This window comes from Melanerpes formicivorus, unplaced genomic scaffold (assembly GCF_026170545.1).
Source record: "Melanerpes formicivorus ecotype bairdi unplaced genomic scaffold, bMelFor1.0.p_v2 SCAF_2, whole genome shotgun sequence".
NCBI lineage: Eukaryota > Metazoa > Chordata > Aves > Piciformes > Picidae > Melanerpes > Melanerpes formicivorus.
The window spans coordinates 57,371,657-57,392,568 of NW_027142354.1; the positions used below are offsets into that span (position 1 = coordinate 57,371,657).

A 20,912-nucleotide genomic window follows, 5' to 3' on the forward strand; every position below is an offset into this window, starting at 1 on the left:
GCAGTCAGAGAAGAATGCATAGGATTTCAGCAACAGATGAAACTACTTAATCCTCAGAGTAAAAGGGCAATAACCTCATTCACAGGTAGCCTAATTCCTGAATAGTCCACATATTTGAACACAGACTGGGTCGTCAGATGTATAAGATTCAGGTCTGAACACCCTGAATTCAACAAGCACCTAGAATTTGCTTTCTTTGAAATGTGGGGACTTCAGTTATCAGATCATTGGTTTCTCTCTTGGTAAACACTTAGGTGAGACAGGGCATTCCTGGAGGACTGAGAGCAACCATCGCAGGTGAAGATGAGATGTTGCCTCTTGGGCTGCCCTAGCCACAAAGCGCTCTGCCTGAACTAATATATGATGACTTACCTGTCATCAGAGCTTATTAACTTGGGCTTGGCAGTGTCCTAACTGCAGGCATGAACATTTTGGTTGGCTTAGAGAGCAAGCAGAGTGTGCTCACATCTGTCTGCAATATGCCACGTAGACATTGCTTTAGTTTTGTGAATTTTGATGTGGTTTAGTTTTCCCACTGATGAGTTTTTCACCTTGGAGATGGAAACAGTGGGCTTTAGGTGGATCTGGGAATGGGTGAGCACTCAAGTCTCACTGGCAGTGCTGTCCCCTCTCTGCTTCACCTCCTCATCCCTCTCTGCAATACTTCACACAGCATCAATTTAAAGTACAAAATCAGCCAAATCCAGTCACATCTGTTGTGCAAATATCACCCTGCTATGGAACCTTCAGCAGCTGTGCTGGCAGTTGCAGTGGGGCTTTCCCAGTGAGGAGTCAGGGCCATGGTGGAGCAGAGGGACTCTCTATCCCCAGCACTGTTCCTGCCACCAAGAAAGATGCTGACAGCTGAACAGAGGACTTGTAAGAGCTGCTCAGGATGAATCCAGCCCATGGTGCTTGGCTCAAGGGGCTTTGGGGGTGTGTAGGAGTCTCTGCCTGCCCTGTATGATGGTTGCAAACTTGCTGAGAAACACTTCATGTGTTTTGTGTTACTATAGCATGGGGTATTACCTTAAAAGGTTGAATGCAGCAGGATGAAGCTGTTAACTCTCTGTGGAAGGACAGGTGCTCTGCGTTTGGCTGATGGCATGCACATGCAGTCTGCAGCTAGACCTTATTGTTCTCCCTAACTACCTAAGAGGAGGTTGTGTTGAGGTGGGAGTTGGTCTCTTCTCCCTACTATGAACTGATAGGCTGAGAGAAAATAGCCTAAAATGGAAATCTTTCTCTTTACTAAAAGAGTGGTCAGGCACTGGAACAGGCTGCCCAGGGAGGTGGCACTTCGGGATGTGGTTTAGTGGCCATGGTGATGTTGGGTTGATGGTTGGACTTGATGATCTTCGGGTCTTTTCCAGCTGAAACAGTCCTGAGAGTCTCTAATGCAGTCTCTAAATGGCTCTCTTTATTCCTCCTCCAAACAGAAACTGGGTGAAGGACTAGCAAAGCTGCGGACGGCGAGAGAGGCTCCGTCAGACTGCATGTGCCCCCCAGGTAGGTGCCAATGCCAGACTGCCCAGGAGCTGCCTACTCGCTGGACCAACACTGCTGAGCTCCTCCTCTCCTAATTCATGTCTTCCTCAGTATCGAGGGAAGTGCATTAAGAAGTGTTTTCTTCCCAGGCTGAAGCACTCTGCTGTGCTTGAGACTGTTGACTTCTTCCATTGCCTCGCTTTGGCCCCTTTACAGATAAAGGAGTTTGAGGTTTGGACAAAAGCAACGTTTGGCTATAAGAATAAAAGAGCAAATAGCTCAACTCGGTTGTGAGCCCAGGGTGTTAGGCCAAAACAATTTAGGAGGAGTAACAAAATCACTGGGGTTTAATGCAAGTGTGATAATTAAAAGCTGCAGCCTCTCTGCCTGTTGGGAGGGTAGTGACTTCTGCTGCCTTGCTGTAGGAAAGCTGCTGCTGATTGTTTAAATTTCCTCCCAGAGTTTAATGAACTTCTTAAACTGTCAAAACTTCCTGTTCTGCCGTGGAAGTGCATGCTCCTCGGAAACAATAAACAGCTTAGATGAGTTTGTAAAGGCATCTCCGTTATAGAAATGTTCCCTTAAGTGCTCTGCTGTGGTCCCCCACGGCATGAATGGCTTTGGGCCGAGACACTTCAAGCCTTCTCTTTTCTTTTGCTTTATTCACAGAAGCAGGGAAAGATGGGTGAGAGATGTGTGGTGCTTTGATGGAGGCAGAGCTCACAGGCTGCTACAAAGCCTTGCAAGCAGCAGATAGCTCACTTCTAGTTTTAAAGAGGAAAAAACAAACCAAAACCCCTGCAAAACTTAAATGCTGCATGTGGGTGCCTAATAGGCAAATGGACAGCCTCAGGTTTTCCTGCCATCCTGGTTATGCATCTTGCCAGAACATGCAGCATTAGTTCATCCTCACAGGACAAAGAAGATGGACTTGTTCTCCATAAGATTGTGTAACGACCTCAGAAACATTTCACTAATGATGCTCTTAAATGTGCTGCTGTACAGCCACTGGTAGTTAGGCTCCTGTGGGTTCTCACTGCCCTGTAACCAAACTCCATCAGCTGAGAGACAAATCAGGCTTATTTGCAGCTTTTCAGACATTGGCGGTCAAATGAATTTCTCCTTTCTGATGCACAGACCAAACCATGTCCATCAGCTTCACGGGGCTCTGCAGCCTGCATCTTGCTCTGATCTGTGCAGACAGGGCACTGCTGGTGTGCTTAAGTGGTCAAGAGGCTTTTCCTTTGCTCTGCAGAAAGCAATTGGGATTGAAGAGGCTCCTTTGTGGCCAGGAACGTCCCAATTTGGTTCTGGGTCACTGACTTTGCCAGTTACTATGTGCGAGGGATGGGGGGAAGAGAGGTGGGGGAAGGTTTTCCCACGTGCTGCTGAAATACTCATTACAGTCATTAGTAACAAATGTCAAAGTAATTTGTGAGCCAAAGGAAGGTGAAGTGATTTCCTGGTGGGTAGGAAGTGCTGTGGCATCAATGGCTGCTCCTGGTTACTGCTGTTGGAGAACTGAGTGCCGTGCTGAGGTGAGGATGTGATGCTGAGCTGGCAGGAAGCCTTTCAGCTATTTTTGAGCAAATCAAAGGAATCTTTGCATGTGTTTTGGTTTGGTGTGACAGTTTAGGCTTGCCTTTAAGAAAGGTTTTGGGAGTTTTTTTGTATCCCCTCTTTCTGCTAGGGTAGTAGGAGGGGAAAGGCTGAATTGCTTTCTGATTTGTAGTTAAAGACCTTGGTCTGGTCTGGAAACATCCTGACAGCTTGCAGCAGTCACTGGCATCTGCTGCAGAGCTATGCTAGGTTGAAAACTAACAGCTAAGCTTCACTTCACCTCCATGATCCACAAAAGCAGCTCCAGGGACAAAGAAAATCCCCTCAGTGGAGAGGATGGGGAGATGATCAGGTCCTGCCAAGCCTGCTCAGGTACAGGTGGAGGCAAGGAGCATGGCCAGTGTCAGCAGCCCAACCCAAACCCTGCTCCTGCATCCTGGTGGGTATCCTAAGTGCCTGGGCTAGAGGGCTTTAATCTTCCAGAAACTAAGCTTAGGAAGATTCCCTTCTTATCACTAGATTTAAAGCAAGGCCACCAAGGAGCTGGTGGTGCTGTCTCCATCATCATATTGGTGTGGTCCCTCCCTTAGCTCCTTTGTGGGAAGAGGAGGCCCTGGCTGCCTTGCAGACATGTGGGCAGTAGCAGGAGCAAAGTGTGTGCTCAGAGCTTGCCCTGTGAGTCAGGCTTGCTTTCAAAGAGCTGTTTTCCCTTGAAGTGAGTGAGTTTGGGGGTGGCTTGGGATTTGAGGGGATGGAGGTTGGTTTTGGGGGACTGCATTGGTAAAATTGACTTATTACACACTGAAAGCAGTTTGGGACAAGATGCCTATGATCCACTTAAGAGTGAAATGAGGCTCAAGTTATTCTGACTACAGCAAAGCTCTAAATCAGTGCTTGTGAAACATACAAAACAAATAACACCTTGCCCTAAAGAAACCTTACCACTCCCTGCAAAAAAAACCTACCAAACTGCCTCATTTTGTGCTCTGTGCTCTGCAGCTGAATCACCTCTTTGGTAATAGGGCTCAACTGGCTTGTTATAAAGCAGCTTGGCTTCTCAAATGGGATCCTCTGGGCTTTTGGGGGCAGGAAGGGCTGCAGGGATGTGGCAGAGGGGCAGTGGGGTTGGGGCTGGTGGCCAGCAGATGCTGGTGGCCAGCAGAGGGGGCCCAGCCATTGCACCAGGGCCACAGAAGCATCACAATCATCACCAAAAATACTCCTGTTTTATTAAAACAAAACCTTCTACTCTGGCTCTGATGCTGGAGATGCTGTGAAAAGGTGCCTCTGTAGTTGCTTCCAGCGTCTGAATGCTGCTCTCAGTTGGATTGTTTTGCTTTATTTGTTCAAGCAGAGTGGTAAGGGGATGATGACAGCAGCGCCGTCTTATTTTGGCTCCTTCACGCTTTGGGGCATTTCTGTGGCTGAGGGACGGGAAAGCATCCTTGGGGGGTTTGGGGCAGCTGGGCCACCTGCAGATGGGGCTCCAAATTGCCATGCCAAGGATGCACTGGTGCCCTTGCCTGGGTGAGGAGTGTCGGCCTTTCAGCCCCTCCAGCTCTCTGGGCCGGGCCCGCAGCGGTTGCGTGCTGCTGGCGTCAGGCAGGTCCAGCACAGGCTGTCCCCACATGTCGGCTCGCTGTGAAAGAGCAGCTCGATATTTTGATTGTTGTCATTCCCTGGGCCAGGCCTGTGCTATTTTGCAGAGAGGCCCCTCGTCCCCTGGTGCTCAGCCTCTTTCTCTGGTGGGAGCCTTTGCTGCAAGATAAAACCCAGCAGGTGCAGGGACACTTGTTTATATGGCATCTAGGACAGCCTTGAGCTGATAAGCACTTGGAGGTGGGTTGAAAGCAAGACTAAAATTCCATCCCTGCAAGCACTTTGATTTTTCAGTTGTGTGGCCTCTGGCTGCCTTTGATTTATTTTTTTTAAGAGTATTTTTTACTTGTATTTTTCAGAAGACTGTGCTTAAACTTGTGGTGCAGAAGGCTCTTGTTAAGTATGGATTTTTGATTTTGGAAATGCCAAAGGTCTTCAGGGTCTGTGAGAAGGTCCCTCACAAGCTCAAGGTGCTGGCTGTGCCATGCTGAAGGCCTACAGCAAACGTTTCCTCTTAAACCCACTTAAAAAATGCGCTTAAACCAAGCCCCAGCCTGCAGAAACTGCCCTGCCCTGCATCTGGGCCTTGCTGTATTTTGGATTGGGGTGTGTGAAAAGCTACAGCTCTTTGGGATGCCCTTGGACTGTGTGTTTTGACGTAGGCATTGTGTTTCCATGTGCCTTTTAACTTAACCAGTCCCCCTGCAGGCTTTGCCCTCCGGAGCCTTAACTCCAAGTTTCCCGGCTGCCGGCTGCTGCATCTCCCCGTCTTGAGCATCTTGCGCTCACGCTCAGACGGTGTCATATGCTTTTGAACGTATGTGTGCATTACAAAAGAGTGTTAAATGTCGAGTGTAGTAATCTGATGTTCCAGTTAATATGTGACAAATATTTCCCAATAATGGCTTGGCAGCGGGAGGAGCCGAGCGGTGCTGCAGGACTCGGCGGGGTGGGGGAAGATCGCTCCGCTTCTCTGCAACTCAAACCATGTGTACTTGGGGAAGCTGCTCCTTGCAAATCCTCCCTACCTCTGCAGACTCAGCAACTCCACTAGCTCTTGCTGTGCTCATTATTATTTCTATGTGGTTTTATTGTTGATATTTGTGTTATTTTAGGTTTTGTTTGCTTGTTTTACTCCAGCTTTATACGGGAGGAGAAACTCTTCCCGGCTGGCTGGGGAAGCCTGGCACGGTGCTCTTTGTGGCTCCCCAGCAGTTTGAAGCATCTGCCTGGTTTTTACTGATGTTGTCTTCGAGTGTCACTCGCTATCTGCCTTCTCCCTGCCTTGTCTCCCCAGGTAATTAGCACAACAGAATTTCCCTAATTGCTGGAGATCAAGGAGGAGAGGGCTCTGCTTGCTTTGTAGTCCTGACAAGCGGCAGATGTTTTCCAGCAGGCCAAATGGGATGCGCTGGGCTCTGCTGAGGCTGCCTCTTTGTTTTGCACCCTGGTGTGATAGCAGCTCACTATTTTTGCTCTCTTTTTGACGTCTCTGGTATTTGGGTATGTGGGGCTGCATTTCTGAGTCATGAGTCCTTCAGGATAGTTAAGCAGATATAGGGGGGAAAAATCCAATGGAAGCAAGTCTTTATTTTTTTAAGTAGTGATCTCTGCTTTTCTGAGTTGCTTTGCATTTACTGAGCTAGTTGAGGATGCCCCTGCTTACTGTAGAGGGGGTTGGACTAAGTGTGACCTTTGGAGGTCCCTTCCAACCTAGACCATTCTGTGATTCTCTGAAACGTCTTAAGTATGCCTTACTGGCACCTCAAGAGATGATTCTCCACCTACTGAAACCATTAAGACTCAGCATTTTACTGTAATTTCTCAGATTTAGAATGAGACAAAGAGCTTTACAACAGCTTCAAGTTTTACAGTGCTTCCTAACTCCTCCTTGTCCTGGGTTTCCACACCCTGCCAGGCACTTTGCTTCGGCAGGGTTTACTTTCTGGGGCTGGCTTTGCAGGATAAGCAGGAGTGGTGCTTTTTTCTTTTACTCTGAACTTAAACACGATCAAAGAAATGAGCCAGAAGCCAAGCGTTAAAGCATCTAAATAACAGAGAGCAAGAGGCTGGGAGAGGCTTGTGACAAATGGTGGCGTTTAGATGCCGGCACTTAGTCGCTGTTCAACGTGTTTGCAAGTCGTACCCCTTGGAAAATGGGATCTGATCACTGACCTTAGCAGCTTTTGGAAAACTGCTCTTTGAGCGTAGAAATTACTGCTGGCTACCTTCCATCAGCTCCTTCCTGGCGACCTTCCCCAGTCCCTTTTGGATTTCTGTGGAAGGCCCCAAGGACATCTGGAGCGGAGTCTGCACGCCACATGTGCGGCAGCCGCCAGCCGCCTCCTCCCGGCAGCTACCTGGGACGGGCACAGAGACCCTCTGCCTTCTTACAGAAGGCCCTGCAAAGCAGCTGCCACAGTGTGCTGGGCCTCCAGCCCATCTCTGGGAAGCTCTGCTTAGGGAGTTGTGGGTTTTTTTTTGTGTGGCTTCAGGACTCTGTTGATGGGAACCTATGGGTCGGCCCATATGGCTGACCCCATGTGGGTCAGGAGGTTGTTTGCTTGAATAGTTGCAATAGGTGGAAATAAATAGAGGAGAGGGAGTCTTGGTTTGGTATTTCCTCCCAGCTGTACAACTCATGTATGTGTTGTGTGCTGCAAGGTGCCAGCTGGCAAGGGGGAAGGAGCCCAAAGTCCTCCTGGAAGTAGAGGGATGATTGATTTTTCTTTTCTCAGGACCCTGTGGGTTGCTGTGTGTCTGGAGAGGGTTGCTGGCACCGTGGCAGCAGCCAGATATGTCATGGCAGTGTCAGGGGGACTTCTCACTGGCTTGCTTTTCTCTATCACAAAGGCACTTTCTGGCATGGCTCTGCGCTGCTGTTGAGGAGCTCATGGTGCTGGAGGGAGTGGTGGGCAGCAGCCAGGTGTGCAGCAACAGGAGGTTGGAGTCTGGGAATTTGGGGACTGCTTTCAAACCAAGCTCCCCATGATGTGCAGTCCAAGGGAAGGTGTGTTTCCATCCAGGAAACTCTCTCCCAGATCAGCTGCTGCATCAACCAGCAGTGACATTTAATGTCCTACCAAAGTGATATTAAATGCTAGATGTAGCCACAACATTCTGAGGCAGGAAATAGCATGCGTGGTACCAGCGTCGCTCCCAGAGCTGGCAGTGCCTCTGACGTGCAGTCAGAGACCTGAGCTAAAAGGCAGTCTGGTCAAAACCAGCAGTGCAGGAAAATGGGCTGGAGCCATCTCCTAGTGAGGCTGCAGCAGCGTTCACCCCGGTGGCGTTCGGTGCAGCTCTGGCGGCTGACAACAGAGGCGGTGAGCAGTGCAGCAGGAACCAGCCCTTCCCCAGCAGCATTCATCTGTAGACTGCTTCAACAACAACAAAAAATTAATTAAAACTGGTGACATCAATGGGGGAAGGCTTTGAAAATTTATTTTTCCTAAGTCTGCCAAAGTTATTTTGAGTGTAATGAAAACTACAAAAATAAACCTGATGACCAGATCCTTTGCGAGAGGCTCTGGGTAACTTTATCTTTGCCTCGACATATGAAGTCGTTTATCTAGGCACAGAGAGTTTGTGCTGCCAGCCCCTTCAGTGCTGCCTTTCCAGAGCAGGTTGGTTCGATGCTCGTGGACTCACCTGGAGTATCCCACCAGCTTCCAGTTGGTGTCCTCCTCCTTTCTTATTGAAATGAGGGATTAACGTCACCCGGGTGAGCAGTGACTTGGCTTTGCAGAGCTGGTTATTGGAAATTGACTCTCTGTATTGGCGTGGTGCTTACTGTATCTCCATGCCATCTCCTTGAGCCAGCAGTGCTGTCATCTCCTGGCCATCCTGGGTGTAAGAGGATGGGAATGTGTTTCAAACCCAGCAGGCTTTATGTCGATCTTATCGTCTGTGCAGTGTTGATAGAAGCAGGTTTTAGCACAGGAATTCTTTTGGGGCTGTCAGCTGCCGTGGATGTATTCCTGCTGCCTTATTTCTCTGCCACCAGGGAGCTCCAGGCTGATGATTCATGACTGGCATGGCACAAATACATGCTGTGTAGTAAGCACAATCACCTTTGCACGTGGCTGAGAGCGTGTAGGGAACAGAAGTCAAAGATGGTGTTGGGCGATGGGCTGGACTCGATGATCTCGAAGGTCTTTTCCAACCTGGTTAATTCTATTCTGTTCTGTTTGAAATGCAAGCAGGGCAGAGAACTTCTTGGGCAGCTGTCTGGAGTGAGTTGTTCAGTTTAGTCAGCAGTGTGGAGGAAGGAGGTAGGATTTTCTTTTGCTGAAAGGTTTCATGGTGAGGCTGCCCTAACCTGAGTGGGAACCCAGCAGAAAATCCTGCTTCTGTCAGAGTCTTTAGTAGATGCAGAGCCTGGTGCATCCAAGTCTTCATCCTGAGTATGGACCAGGATTTGCCTTTCTTGCAGCAGCTGGCTGTCCAGAGCAGCAGAGAAATCATTGAATTGATCGTAACTGATATCCAGAGGAACTTGCTCCCTGGGAAGGTGGTGTGACACCTGCAGGTTTGTTGCCAGATGTGCTATATTTTTTCACTGAAAGAGTGTTCAGGCATTGGAACAGGCTGCCCAGGGAGGTGGTGGAGTCACCATCTGTGGAGGTGTCCAAGAAACATGTAGACATGGCTCTTGGGGACATCGTTCAGTGGCCACGGTGGTGTTAGGTGAGTGGTGGGACTCAGTCAGAGGGCTTTTCCAACCCAAACTGTTCTGTCATTCTGTGTTCCTGTAAATGGTGACAGTTCTGCAGCCATGTGACCAAGGAGTCCTGCACCTTCATTTCCCATGGGGGCAGGCTGGCTGTAGGCAATCACTGAGAAGCTATTTTCAAAGCAGCCATGGTGGTGGATTTGGCTACAGGCTTTTCTGTCCTTGCTTGTGAGGAACCTGGGGACATCATTGCTGCAGTGGTGTCCCCGGGGTCCCTTGGCCCTGGGGTGCTGGGTGGGGTGGCAGAGATGCCTTGGCTCTGTCTAGCTAGGGTTAGTGCTGCTCGTGCAGGAACTGACCACCCCAAGGGTAAGCACAAGCCTGTTAGTGACACACGGGAGCACGAGGAGACAGATTCAGTGGCTGACCTTTTTGTAGCTGCACCTGTCCTGCCACCATCAGCCAGGCAGTGGAGAGGCTGAATTGCTTTCTGCTTTTCTCAACTGGACCCAAGAGGCAACAATTCCCAGCTATGACCCCGTGGTAATCCCACCCCTTGTACGCAGCCCCCGGCCCTGGGGATAGGCGATCACCTCTGTGGGCTGTGGCTTCCCACCCTGCAGCACCATCCTGGTGGGCGTCAGCAGTTGTGAATGCAGCCTGGCAGGTTTAGTGACCTAATTAAACCTTCACCTGTTCTTGGTTTGTCACCACCAGCCTTTGTGTTGTCACGTGGCAGAGGATAGGCTGGTGCCAAGATACCCCTGGACACTTGGGTCTGGCAGCCTGTGCAGATACAATGCGCTTCTTGGGTTTCAGCCCTGCAGCAGATGGGTTGAGCTCGTGGCCTTTTGTACCAGCTGCTGGAGATGCAGGGGGTGGCAGGTCCTGAATGTCCCCCTGCCCACCCAGCATGTGCTCACTTGCCTTGTTTAATGTCACCCCAGTGAGGCAAGAGAGAGAACAAACTGCATGTGCAGAATGAATTGAGTGTAGCCGGGGGGCTCACAGAAGGGCTCCAGGGAGTCTGTCCCTGGGTTAAACACCAGTGTGGTGCCAGAAGACCAGCTTTCAGCACAAACTGGAGCTGGGAGGGGTATTTGTGAAGCATCCCCCCAGTCATCTTTTAGGCCATGGGTTTGGAGCTGTGTGAGTTGCAATTTGAAGCTGTTGATCATGTTTCTGGCACATGTTTCAACCCAGTCTATTTATGTAAGTATTTATTGAAGACACAGAGAGAACTTGGCTTCTGCTGAGCGCCGCCTGCCCTTCATGGTTTGTTTTTTCAAAGTGACTGCAATCATGGCAAGGCTTGGAGGCCCAGACAAGCCAGTCTTCACCTGGGGATGGCTGTGCAACTCAAACTGCTTTTTAAGCCCTCCTGAGTAACCCCACGGCAAAACCCACTGACCCCTGACAGCACAGGACTTCGTTCGTAGTATCATAGTATCAGTCAGGGTTGGAAGGGACCACAAGGATCATCTAGTTCCAACCCCCCTGCCATGGGCAGGGACACCCCACACTAGATCAGGCTGGCCAGAGCCTCATCCAGCCTGGGCTTAAACACCTCCAGGGACAGGGCCTCGACCACCTCCCTGGACAACCCATTCCATTCAGCAGAAGATCCTCTTTGCTGCAAGTTTACTGGGACCATTTATGACAAGTCAGCTCTAGTGGTGGACTTGGCTCCATCCTGAGTGTGATGTTTCCTGCACACCTTCAAGAAATATCCCATTCTTTCTTCCCTTTGCTTCCAGCTCTTCACAGCATGACCATGACCACTGGCTGTACAAGCAGCCCTTGGAGGCCACTGTCCCCTGAGTGGACCTCTTGAACTCGAGTTCTGTGCACCACATAAAAAAATTTTACCCCTCGTGCCCCAAGCTCTTGGGTGGCTTCCCAGCAAGTATGACATGGAGAGGGAAGTATTTACAAAGCAAAATGAAGTAGGCTTGATAGAGCTCCCAACCATCTGTGTGCTTGTGGTCAGACTTCTCAAAAAGCCAGACGAGTAGAGATGAGGTCTATCAGCGCAGTACATCTGGAAATGTTTCTTTGCTGGCTTGAGCTTGTCTGGGGTTTCTCCCCATTTAGTGCTGTCTCTGAGTGGGCCTTGTTCGTGCTACTCCGGCGTGCGGTGCACTTGGTGCAGGAGGATGGAGCAGGTTTGTGCTGCCTCACAGCTCCGAGCGATCGAGGAGTGTGGGGGAGATGGTGAACACATTTCTCTCTTTCTTTCTTTCTGTCTTTCTTTTTTTTTCTTTCCCCAGCAGATCTGTCTGGAAAATGAGAACAGTTGGTATTGATATGATCTGCTTCATATTTTGGGAAGCTTTGGCAGTGACTACTACCAAATAGTGATGCTGCTGGGTCTCTATTGTGCAAACATTTAAATGTGTTCTACCGCGCGGTGCGGCGGCGACCCTGTCAGGAGACTACTGCACCCTTCCAGGGGACCTGAGGGCACAGCTGACCTCAAAGTGGGTCCTGACAGGCAGCTCTAAGGAGCCTGTGTCCCATTTCTGGAGAGAAAGCCTGGCTTTTGGGCCACTGGCAGCTGTCTGAAAGCAGCCAGCTATCAATTGGAGGGGGATTGGATGGGAACGGTGCTGTTGGTGCAGGTGATGCTGCCTGCCTGTGCTGTGGCTGCAGGGACTGCTTCTGTGTAGCTGCTGCTTCCAGTTTTGGTCCTGAACTTTGCATCCTAAACCGCAGCTTTTCCAGCTCACTTCTGGAGGGCTTGAATCGGGAGGGGGGGGGGGGGGTCATCCTCATTAGTGGGGTGAGTGCTGCCAGCAGGTCTGTCCCTGCCCTCATCCTGGGCACACATTGATCCCATGCCAGAGCATGGTGTGAAGGAAGGCAGAGATGCCCTGACCCCGGCCAGGGGCTGCATGTGCTTTGCTTTGCTTTGCTGCTGCATTTGCTTTTTTCCCTTCTTTTTCAAATTTTGTTTTTTGATCTACCCATCCTGTAGATCAGGACTGTACAGAAGTCTTACTTGAATTCCAAAGATAATGGTTATATTCCCCAAGAAGTGGTGTTCCACTCTGACTTGTGACTTTCTGCAGACCGCTTTGACTTCAAGGATAAAAGCTCTGTGTTTTAGGTCCTTGAGGGTTGCTTTAATATGAATTGAGCCAGGCTTTAAGGAACTCTGTTTCATTTTCAGAGTGAAAAGATTCACAGTCTTTAAACTATTTCTTCACACAGCTGTAAGGTCAGAGTGCATCAGTGCCTCGCAGCATCCCCAGGCACTCGGTCGTGCCCTGGTGCTGGGGGCAGACAGCCGAGCTGGAGATGATCAGACACATGAGGTCTGGAGTATGTGGAGGAGCAGGGCAAAATTACCACCCTGGTTTGGTTCTCCTTGGTTATAGTGACACAAAGACACATTCAGGCCTTTGATAAAAGCCAGGCTTCTCTGCTTTCACACAAAGGAGAGAAGGGGAGGCTGTGCTTTGTTAAAGTAGGGACTTAGGATTTACAAGAGGAAAAAAAAAGCCCAAACCTCACTTTTTTGAGTTAATGAGGGGATCTGAAGCTGGAGGCACTCCTTCTCCATCCCTTGCACTCCATCAGCTCAGTGGTCATATCTGACCCTCTCTCTCCCTGGTAACAATCCCCCTCCTCTTCAGCCCCATAATGGTGGTTATAAGAGGAGGGATTTTGCCCAGCAGAAAAGGACTTTTGCTGTTTCTCAGGTTTAGGGAAGGTGGAGCATGGGGACAATGTGCAGGTGTGCACTTGTGCTGCTGTTAGCTGGGATTGCTCTTCAGCCTGGGAGTGAGAGTGTCATGAACATATCTGAATCCTCCTGCCTTGAAAAATACAGAGAGGGGACTGAGCTGTGCTGCAGTGAAACTCGTTGCAAGCAGGCAGGAAAGCAGAGGGGGTTGTATGTTTATGTGGATTCATCTGTGTGGAGGAGCTCCTGGAAAGTCTGCTCCGTGGGTAGCTGTGGAAGCAGCCTGCTGCTGTCTAGAGAAGTCCTTTGCATTTTTGATGCTGGAGGCGTGATGCTGTAGCAAGGCTCTCCCTGGCCTCTTTGTTGCAGGAGGTGGTACAGTGCTCCAGGGGCAATTTTGGTCTGACTTGGGGCACCAGTGTGTTATTTTGAAGTCTGTTTTAACTCATCCCCTCTGGAGCTGGGATGTCAGCTTGTTGCAGACCAGGCTGTAATTGGTGAGTGTGAGCAATGTCTAAGCAATGTGCTCCTTAAGGAGAAACATTTGGTAGAAGAGCAAAGTGGCCCAACTTCAAGATGTAAAACCAACAGGATGCTTCTGAGGGATCTTCACCTTCCTGGCTGTGTGAAGTGTTGCTGCTACCCTGGAATAGCTGCAGGGCTTCCTCAGCAAGCAGCTTCACCGGACACCCCTGCGATCTACCACCTATAACCCATCTGCTTTGTCAGTAGGGGAAGAGGTATCTAAGTAGTTGAGAAACTTTCCTGAGGTGACTGCTCCCTCAGTCCTCCATCCCAGCTTTCCATTTTGTTCAGCCAGGGCTTGGTGGGGAGCAGGGGCCAAGCCCAGATGTTCCTGGTGTGACAGCAGTGTGGGGCTTGTGTAAGCATGGCAGCCGAAGCACTGACTGCAATCTCCAAAAGGTGACTCCTAGAGATGAAGAAGTTCTCCAGGCCGTGGAGGGAAAGCTAGCAATCCCACTGAGTGGGTTCTGTCTGTGGCAGCCTTTCCAGCTCAGCTGTGTGACTGCACTATTGTCTTTGGGAGTGCTCTCCTTTTTTTTCTCTTTCCTGTGGGATGCCTATATTGAGGCAGGGCAGAGTTGGACAAATCTCTGTGGATGCCTGGGGCTGGTGTTATGAAATGCAAAGGTGGGAGAGATAAAACCCCAAACCAAGACCCCTCCTGCTTAGGCATCTTGCCCTGTGATGGGCAGTGACTGCTAATTGCCAATCTGCTGCTTGTCTGTGCTGATGAAGTGTGAGCTTGTGGCTTTTGGTGGAGCTGCTGGGCACAGAGGTCACTGCTGATGGGTGCCAGCTTTTGCACTGTCGATGCCAAACTCACTGCTCTTAAACCTCAGCACTTGGTAGAAGTTAACAATGGCCTGGATTAATGTAAAATGGAGTTTAAGCCATTAATCTCTTCTGCTTGGGGCTGTACCCTTGCCAAGGAGTAAGGAACAGGCTAATGAAGGGGGCTAACTAAAATATGTCTCTCAGCTGGGAGACTGATGGGGACCCCTGATCAAGGCCACTTACTGAAGCTGTTTCCACTCACATTAGGACACACTGACAGGGCCTGTGCATGATGCAAGCCTTTGCACCTGGGAGGGTGAATGATGATGCCTGTTAAAAGCAATTTGTACTTATCTGAGAGCTTGAACTGCAAAATCTGGAAGGAGGAGGATGAAGGGACACAGGCTCAGCCCAGGACCAGAGGGTTTGGTTTCCCTCTTCCAGCTGCCAGCGTTTTGATGGGGAGCCAGGAATGCTGTGGGCTGTGAAATGTTTTTGTTTCGCTTCATCGAGTTTGTGCAGCCAAGTCCTGATCGGGGCTGGCGTTTCCAGGCAGGCAGAACGGGAGGTCTGTGTTGGGAACACCTCTGGGGGACTGCTGCAGGGACAGGGTTCCTCCTGCTAGTTAGGAACATCCAGCTCCATTTACTACTTCCCTCTCCCACTCCCTCCTTTTTTGCCTTTTTTCCCCCCTTTATTTTTGTCTTTTAATTTTTTTTCTTTATTTTTTCTTTTCTTTATTTTTCTTTGGGTTTTGCCTTTTCCTCTTTTTTCCCTCCTTTCTTTCTGTCTTTTCCTCTTTGTTCCCCTTTCTTTTTGCCTTTTTCTCTTTTTTCCCCCTTTCTTTTGCCTTTTTCTCTTTTTTCCCCTTTCTTTTTGCCTTTTTCTCTTTTTTCCCCTTTCTTTTTGCCTTTTTCTCTTTTTTCCCCTTTCTTTTTGCCTTTTTCTCTTTTTTCCCCCTTTCTTTTTGCCTTTTTCTCTTTTTCCCCCTTTCTTTTTGCCTTTTTCTCTTTTTTCCCCCTTTCTTTTTGCCTTTTTCTCTTTTTTCCCCCTTTCTTTTTGCCTTTTTCTCTTTTTTCCCCTTTCTTTTTGCCTTTTTCTCTTTTTTCCCCTTTCTTTTTGCCTTTTTCTCTTTTTTCCCCCTTTCTTTTTGCCTTTTTCTCTTTTTCCCCCTTTCTTTTTGCCTTTTTCTCTTTTTCCCCCTTTCTTTTTGCCTTTTTCTCTTTTTTCCCCCTTTCTTTTTGCCTTTTTCTCTTTTTCCCCCATTCTTTTTGCCTTTTTCTTTTTTCCCCTTTCTTTTTGCCTTTTTCTCTTTTTTCCCCTTTCTTTTTGCCTTTTTCTCTTTCTTCCCCTTTCTTTTTGCCTTTTTCTCTTTCTTCCCCTTTCTTTTTGCCTTTTTCTCTTTTTTCCCCCCCTTTCTTTTTGCCTTTTTCTCTTTTTTCCCCCCCTTTCTTTTTGCCTTTTTCTCTTTTTTCCCCCCCCTTTCTTTTTGCCTTTTTCTCTTTTTCCCCCCCTTTCTTTTTGCCTTTTTCTCTTTTTCCCCCCCTTTCTTTTTGCCTTTTTCTCTTTCCCCCCCCCCTTTCTTTTTGCCTTTTTCTCTCTTTTTTTCCCCTTTCTTTTTGCCTTTTTCTCTCTCTTTTTCCCCCTTTATTTTTGCTTCTCCTCATCCCCTTAAAAAGCTTTTCCTTTTTCCCCCTTTCTTTATTTTCCCTTTTTGAAGCAGCACAAAGTGATTTGCTGCTCAGAGCCATAAGTGGTACAGAACAGGGCTGAGCGGCTCCAGTGCCAAGCATCACACAGAGCTCTGATCAGCTGCAGCCAAACTCTGCTTCCTGCAGCTCATCTAGGTCAAAATACACCAGTGCTGAACATGTCCCACTGCCTGTATCTTTTTATAGGGATCAGCCTGGATGTATGAACATGGCTAATGTGTTATCATTTAAGTCTCTAATTTCTACTCACATGCGACTCTTCAGCTCTCGCCTATAAATACTCTCTCTTAAGCTGTGAGGAGCAAACTGGAGATGGTTGGTTGCAGATATTTTTGGTTGGTGGAGCCCTCTTTGGTCCACTTGTCTTCCTTACCAGTTTATGTGTCTTGACATGTCATTTCCTTCGTGGTCTTCCCACTCTCCCCAAATGGATTTGCATATGGATAATTAAAACCAAAAGGGGACATATCTTTGTCATCAATGGCTTTCACATTGGGTAAGACACATTTTGGGGGGAGGGACGGCTGTTGTAGCCTGACAAGCTGCCTGAGCACGACAGGGAACCTGCTCTACAGCTCTAACATTTCCCTCCTGCTCATCTCTGGCTAAATGCTCTGCTGCACCTCCTGCCCACTCTTGGATTGCCTCTGAAAGGAGCAGGAGGGAACCACAGTGATTAAACTAGACAGGAGTTTGTATTTGTGCAGCAAGGTGCCTAAGGACATTGATTTAGTCAGCAAGCACATCCTCCTCCACAGCCCTCAGTACAGCTCATTCACTGAGCCCTTGCCTTACCCAGAGAGCTAATCCCAGGTCTACTCTGCAGTTGTGATCTTAAGGTAGCTCCTAATGGGAATTGGACTTTAAGTGCCTGGGTCGCCCTCAGTCCTGGTTCTAGCTTTTGCCGGGCAGTATTGATTCTGGTTATAGTTAACAGATTTATTTCTTCTTTATTGGGATTGAAAAGTTTTTTATGAGGATGCAGGGGTTTTTACTAGGCCTGTGGCTGCATTGATTTCCCCAGTTGTTGGGGTGTCTCTCGCTGAGCAGATCACCCAGAAGATGATCACATTTCCTGCAGGCAGTTCAACTGCATGTTCTGTAAGCTTGGGGTACCACTCCTTTAAACAGATTGACCTTTTGGTTCCAGTTCTGCTCCCTTCTGCCAAAATGATTTCCTCCTTGCTCTGGTTCCCATTATCAGATCTCGAGGCCATTAGTTCTAGTTCTCAGGAAGGGTGCAGCTCTCCAAGCCTGGGCTTCGCTCTGGCTTCCTCAAACTCGTGATTGTTTGCACAGCCTGAGGCAGAGTACCAGGGAAAATGAGATGCAGGACTGAAGGGTCCCATCAGTGAGCAACAAGTGCCTTTTTGTGATTATTCTGTCTGGATCATGGCAGTGTGTGCCGGGAAGCTGAGTTGTGTGCTTACACGGCAAGGGCAAGGCAGGCTGTGAAGCCTCTAGGAAAATGCAGTGGGGCTGGAGGTCTCCTTTGAAGATCTGCTGCATCTCTGGACAGCTGTGTGGATGGCACTGGTCTATGACACCTCTTGTTTTGCAGAAAAGACCTTCAGGAGGAAACAAATTGGTTGCATTTGGGTAGAAACTGGGGGGTGGGGGCATTTTGAAACTTTCATTTGTTTTTTTGTTCCACTGAACTATTGCATAAAAAAAGTCTGTCTGAAAATGCCCTGGCATAAGGAAAGCTTTATTAAGCTTGAATTCACCACTCCTCTACCTCTGCTAGATAAAAACCAGACAGAACCCAATGAGCAAGTGGTCTTGTAGGAACCTGGCTTGGTTTTGCTTTCTGGGTGGCTCTGCACTTGCAGGTCACTGAGCCACGCTGGAGAAGCAGGAGCAGGGCTGCTCCTCACATCCAAGCACTGCACTGCCTCTGTGGTCCCTGCCAGCATGGAAGAGTCAGTGGAACAGGTGTCCCTTTGATTCATTGATTTATACATAAAAAAAACCCCAAACAAACACAAAACCAACAAAAAAACCACAAACAACCAACCAACCCTCACAAACCAACCAAACCCCAAAGGACAAAACTCCCAACCCCCCTCTCCAGTTTTGTGTGTGCAGTTTCTTTGTCTTTGAGTGCATCCCCCCTGTGCTGTTGGCCTGCTGTAAGCATCCTGCCCTCACACCTGCAAACTCCAGTGCAAATCTGCAGAAGGAGAGTGGGAACCTGCTGGCCTGAGCAGCTTCAACTTCTTTCTTTTGCATGACAACGACTTGGATCTGAAAATTGTTACAGAGGGTTCAAGAAAGAGTCTCAGTGATTGAAGAGTGTCACAGATGTGTTTTGGCACCTCATGTTAGACTCTTCCCAGCCCTGACTTTTTGCAGGTCTACTGAGCCCTGAGCAGCAACCCAGCAGAGCAACTGATCTGTGCCTGCAGCAGGTTTGCTGCTGGTGCAGGTTGTGCTGAGGGGTGCTCAGAGCGTTGCTGCTGGTGGTGCAGGGGGAAGAAATCTGCAGGGGGGAGGGAGCAAAGTGAAAGGAAGACAGTGAGATGCTGGAGTGTGTCCAGAGAAGGGCAACAAAGCTGGTGAAGGGTCTAGAGCACAAACCTTGTGAGGAGCAGCTGAGGGAACTGGGATTTAGTCTGGAAAAGAGGAGGCTGAGGGGAGACCTGGTTGCTGTCTACAAATACTTGCAAGGAGGTTGTAGTGAGGTGGGGGCTGGTCTCTTCTCCCAACTAATTAGCAATAGGACAAGAGGGAATGGCCTCAAGTTGCATCAGGGGAGGTTCACATTGGTTATTAGGGAAAAAAAAATCTCTTTACTGTCAGAGTGGTCAGGGGTTGGAACAGGCTGCCCAGGGAGGTAGTGGTGGAGTCAGCATCCCTGCAGCTGTTTGAAAGCTGTGGCACTTGAGGACATAGTTTGGTGGGCATGGTGGTGTTGGGCTGGCAGCTGGACTTGATGATCTTCGAGCTCTTTTCCAACCTTGATGATTCTAAGTGGCAAAGAGTTTTAAAACCTGGCTGGGCCCTTGTAACAGTGACTGTGTGAAATATTGGCTCCCACTGAATGAGGAGATAGTCTTGGCATAACTCAGTGAAGAATATGCCTCTTTCAGATGTGTGCCTTTTCTTCAGATTTCCTCTTAATACACTAAATAATCTCTGGCTTTGACATTTTAATTGTACAGCCCAGATGTGAAAACTTTCCACCAGATCCTGGCAGGAATCCCAGCAAACTGTTTCAAAGAAGCTTAAGAAGGGGGTGGGTGGTGTGGGGGGGTGGGAAGTGTTTCTTGCACTTGTAAACCCTATTGTTTCAGAATTTATCAGGTAATACTCAGCTCCCCAGGCTTTATGAAAGGCAGGATAAAAGTGATGGTGTGGAGGAGATGCGGTGGAGGCCCTTCTGGAGCGTGGTGTGTTTGGTGCTGAAGGGATAGGAAGCTTTTGACATTTATGTTGGTTTTTGTAAGGTCAGAGAGCAGCAGAGATCCAGTCCCTGGTGCTCCAAACTGGCCTGGATGTTCCAGTTGTAGCACTGCTGCTTTGAATTTTATTCAGTGGTGCTTCCTTGCAGGGGCCAGAGACTTTTCCCATCTGTTTACCAAGTCATACTGGCCTGGGTTTCTTTTGTGTCCACTCTACTGCCAGGAAAGATAGGAAATATGCATAAAATCTACAGAATATGCATAAAATCAATTTTGTAGGGGTTGGGGATTCTTTTGAGTCAGTCTGATGTAATGGATGAGCTCCTTGAGAGGAGCCAGCCCAGCCCTGGAGCTATCCTCCCTGTGTCTGGAGTGTGTTTGAGGCTGTGGAGGGAGCTTGTGGGAACTTGTGTGGCTGTTTCTTCCCCAAAAGCAGCATCCTGGCTCTGTGTGTACATGGTTGGGCTCTCCCTGGGTAGAGGCCTCTGCAGCATCCTGGCTCTGTGTGTGCACGGTTGGGCTCTCCCTGGGTAGAGGCCTCTGCTTTGGGAGATGGAAATGGACTTTTAATGCAATTCCTGGGTTGGTTTTACCAGCTCCTGTGCTGGATGCTCTGGCATGGGACAGTGGCTACTGATCCTAGTGGGACAGAAGGGCAGAGCAGGAGCTCTCTATTCACACTGTGCTTGGCAGCTGAATTTGGCTTATTTGTACCAGGTTTGAGGTCAGTAACTTGGTGTGCAGAGCGGATGAGGGCTCTGGTACTGGTGGGAAGCAGCAGGTCCACCAGGGCTCCCAGGTCCTTCTCCATGGCACTGCTCTCCAGGAGATCACAGAGGGCCTTTGAGGGCACTTGGCCCAGCATCACTGCCCTGGGGGACAGAAGCTCTACAACACTATTTGGTTTGTCTCTCTCTCTGCTCTCACCAAAGCAGTTTTTGAGTTCTGGTTTGGGTGTTGGTTTTTTTCTTTCCCTTTCCCCTGCAGGGAAATGTATGGTTTTTCACAAACCCTGTTTGCTGTTTAACTCTGGCTTCACAGGATGCCTGTGCAGATTGGTCTCCATGAGACTCAAGTGCAGACCGTTCCCCGTGCCACCGGGAGCCCGCAGCCCCTGCGTGCGCAGCTGGGTCGGCCTCTCCTCGGAGCACACGTCACGCCTGCTCGATGGGAAAGGAAAGTCTGGGATGAAATAGATCATGACATGACATTCTCAGAGTTTATGAAACAATAAAACACAATAACCACGCTGAAGATTTGATAAATGTGTGGTGGTGTTTGCCTAGCACAGAATGCAGTCCTGCAGCAAAGCCTAATTAAGACAGGCTGTGGTAAACAGATTAATTCCTCTGCAAAATCAGAAACTTTCCATGCCCTCAGCTGAGGCAAACATGCATTTTAGCAGCCAGTGTCTAACCCAGGGAGCAGGAATCTTTCTGTTTCCTTTCTTTTTTTCATTTCTCTTTTTAATTGTTATTAGCATGGCA

General features: G+C 48.9%; 1 protein-coding gene across 1 annotated transcript in view; it reads left to right on the top strand.

Moving 5' to 3' along the window:
* COL23A1 (collagen type XXIII alpha 1 chain) overlaps window positions 1-20,912 on the top strand; it is a 214,506-nt gene that overhangs the window by 3,194 nt on the left and 190,400 nt on the right. The window contains exon 2 of the mRNA XM_068162909.1: window positions 1,440-1,509. Coding sequence (XP_068019010.1) covers window positions 1,440-1,509 — 70 coding nt within the window. The remainder of the gene's footprint in view (window positions 1-1,439; window positions 1,510-20,912) is intronic.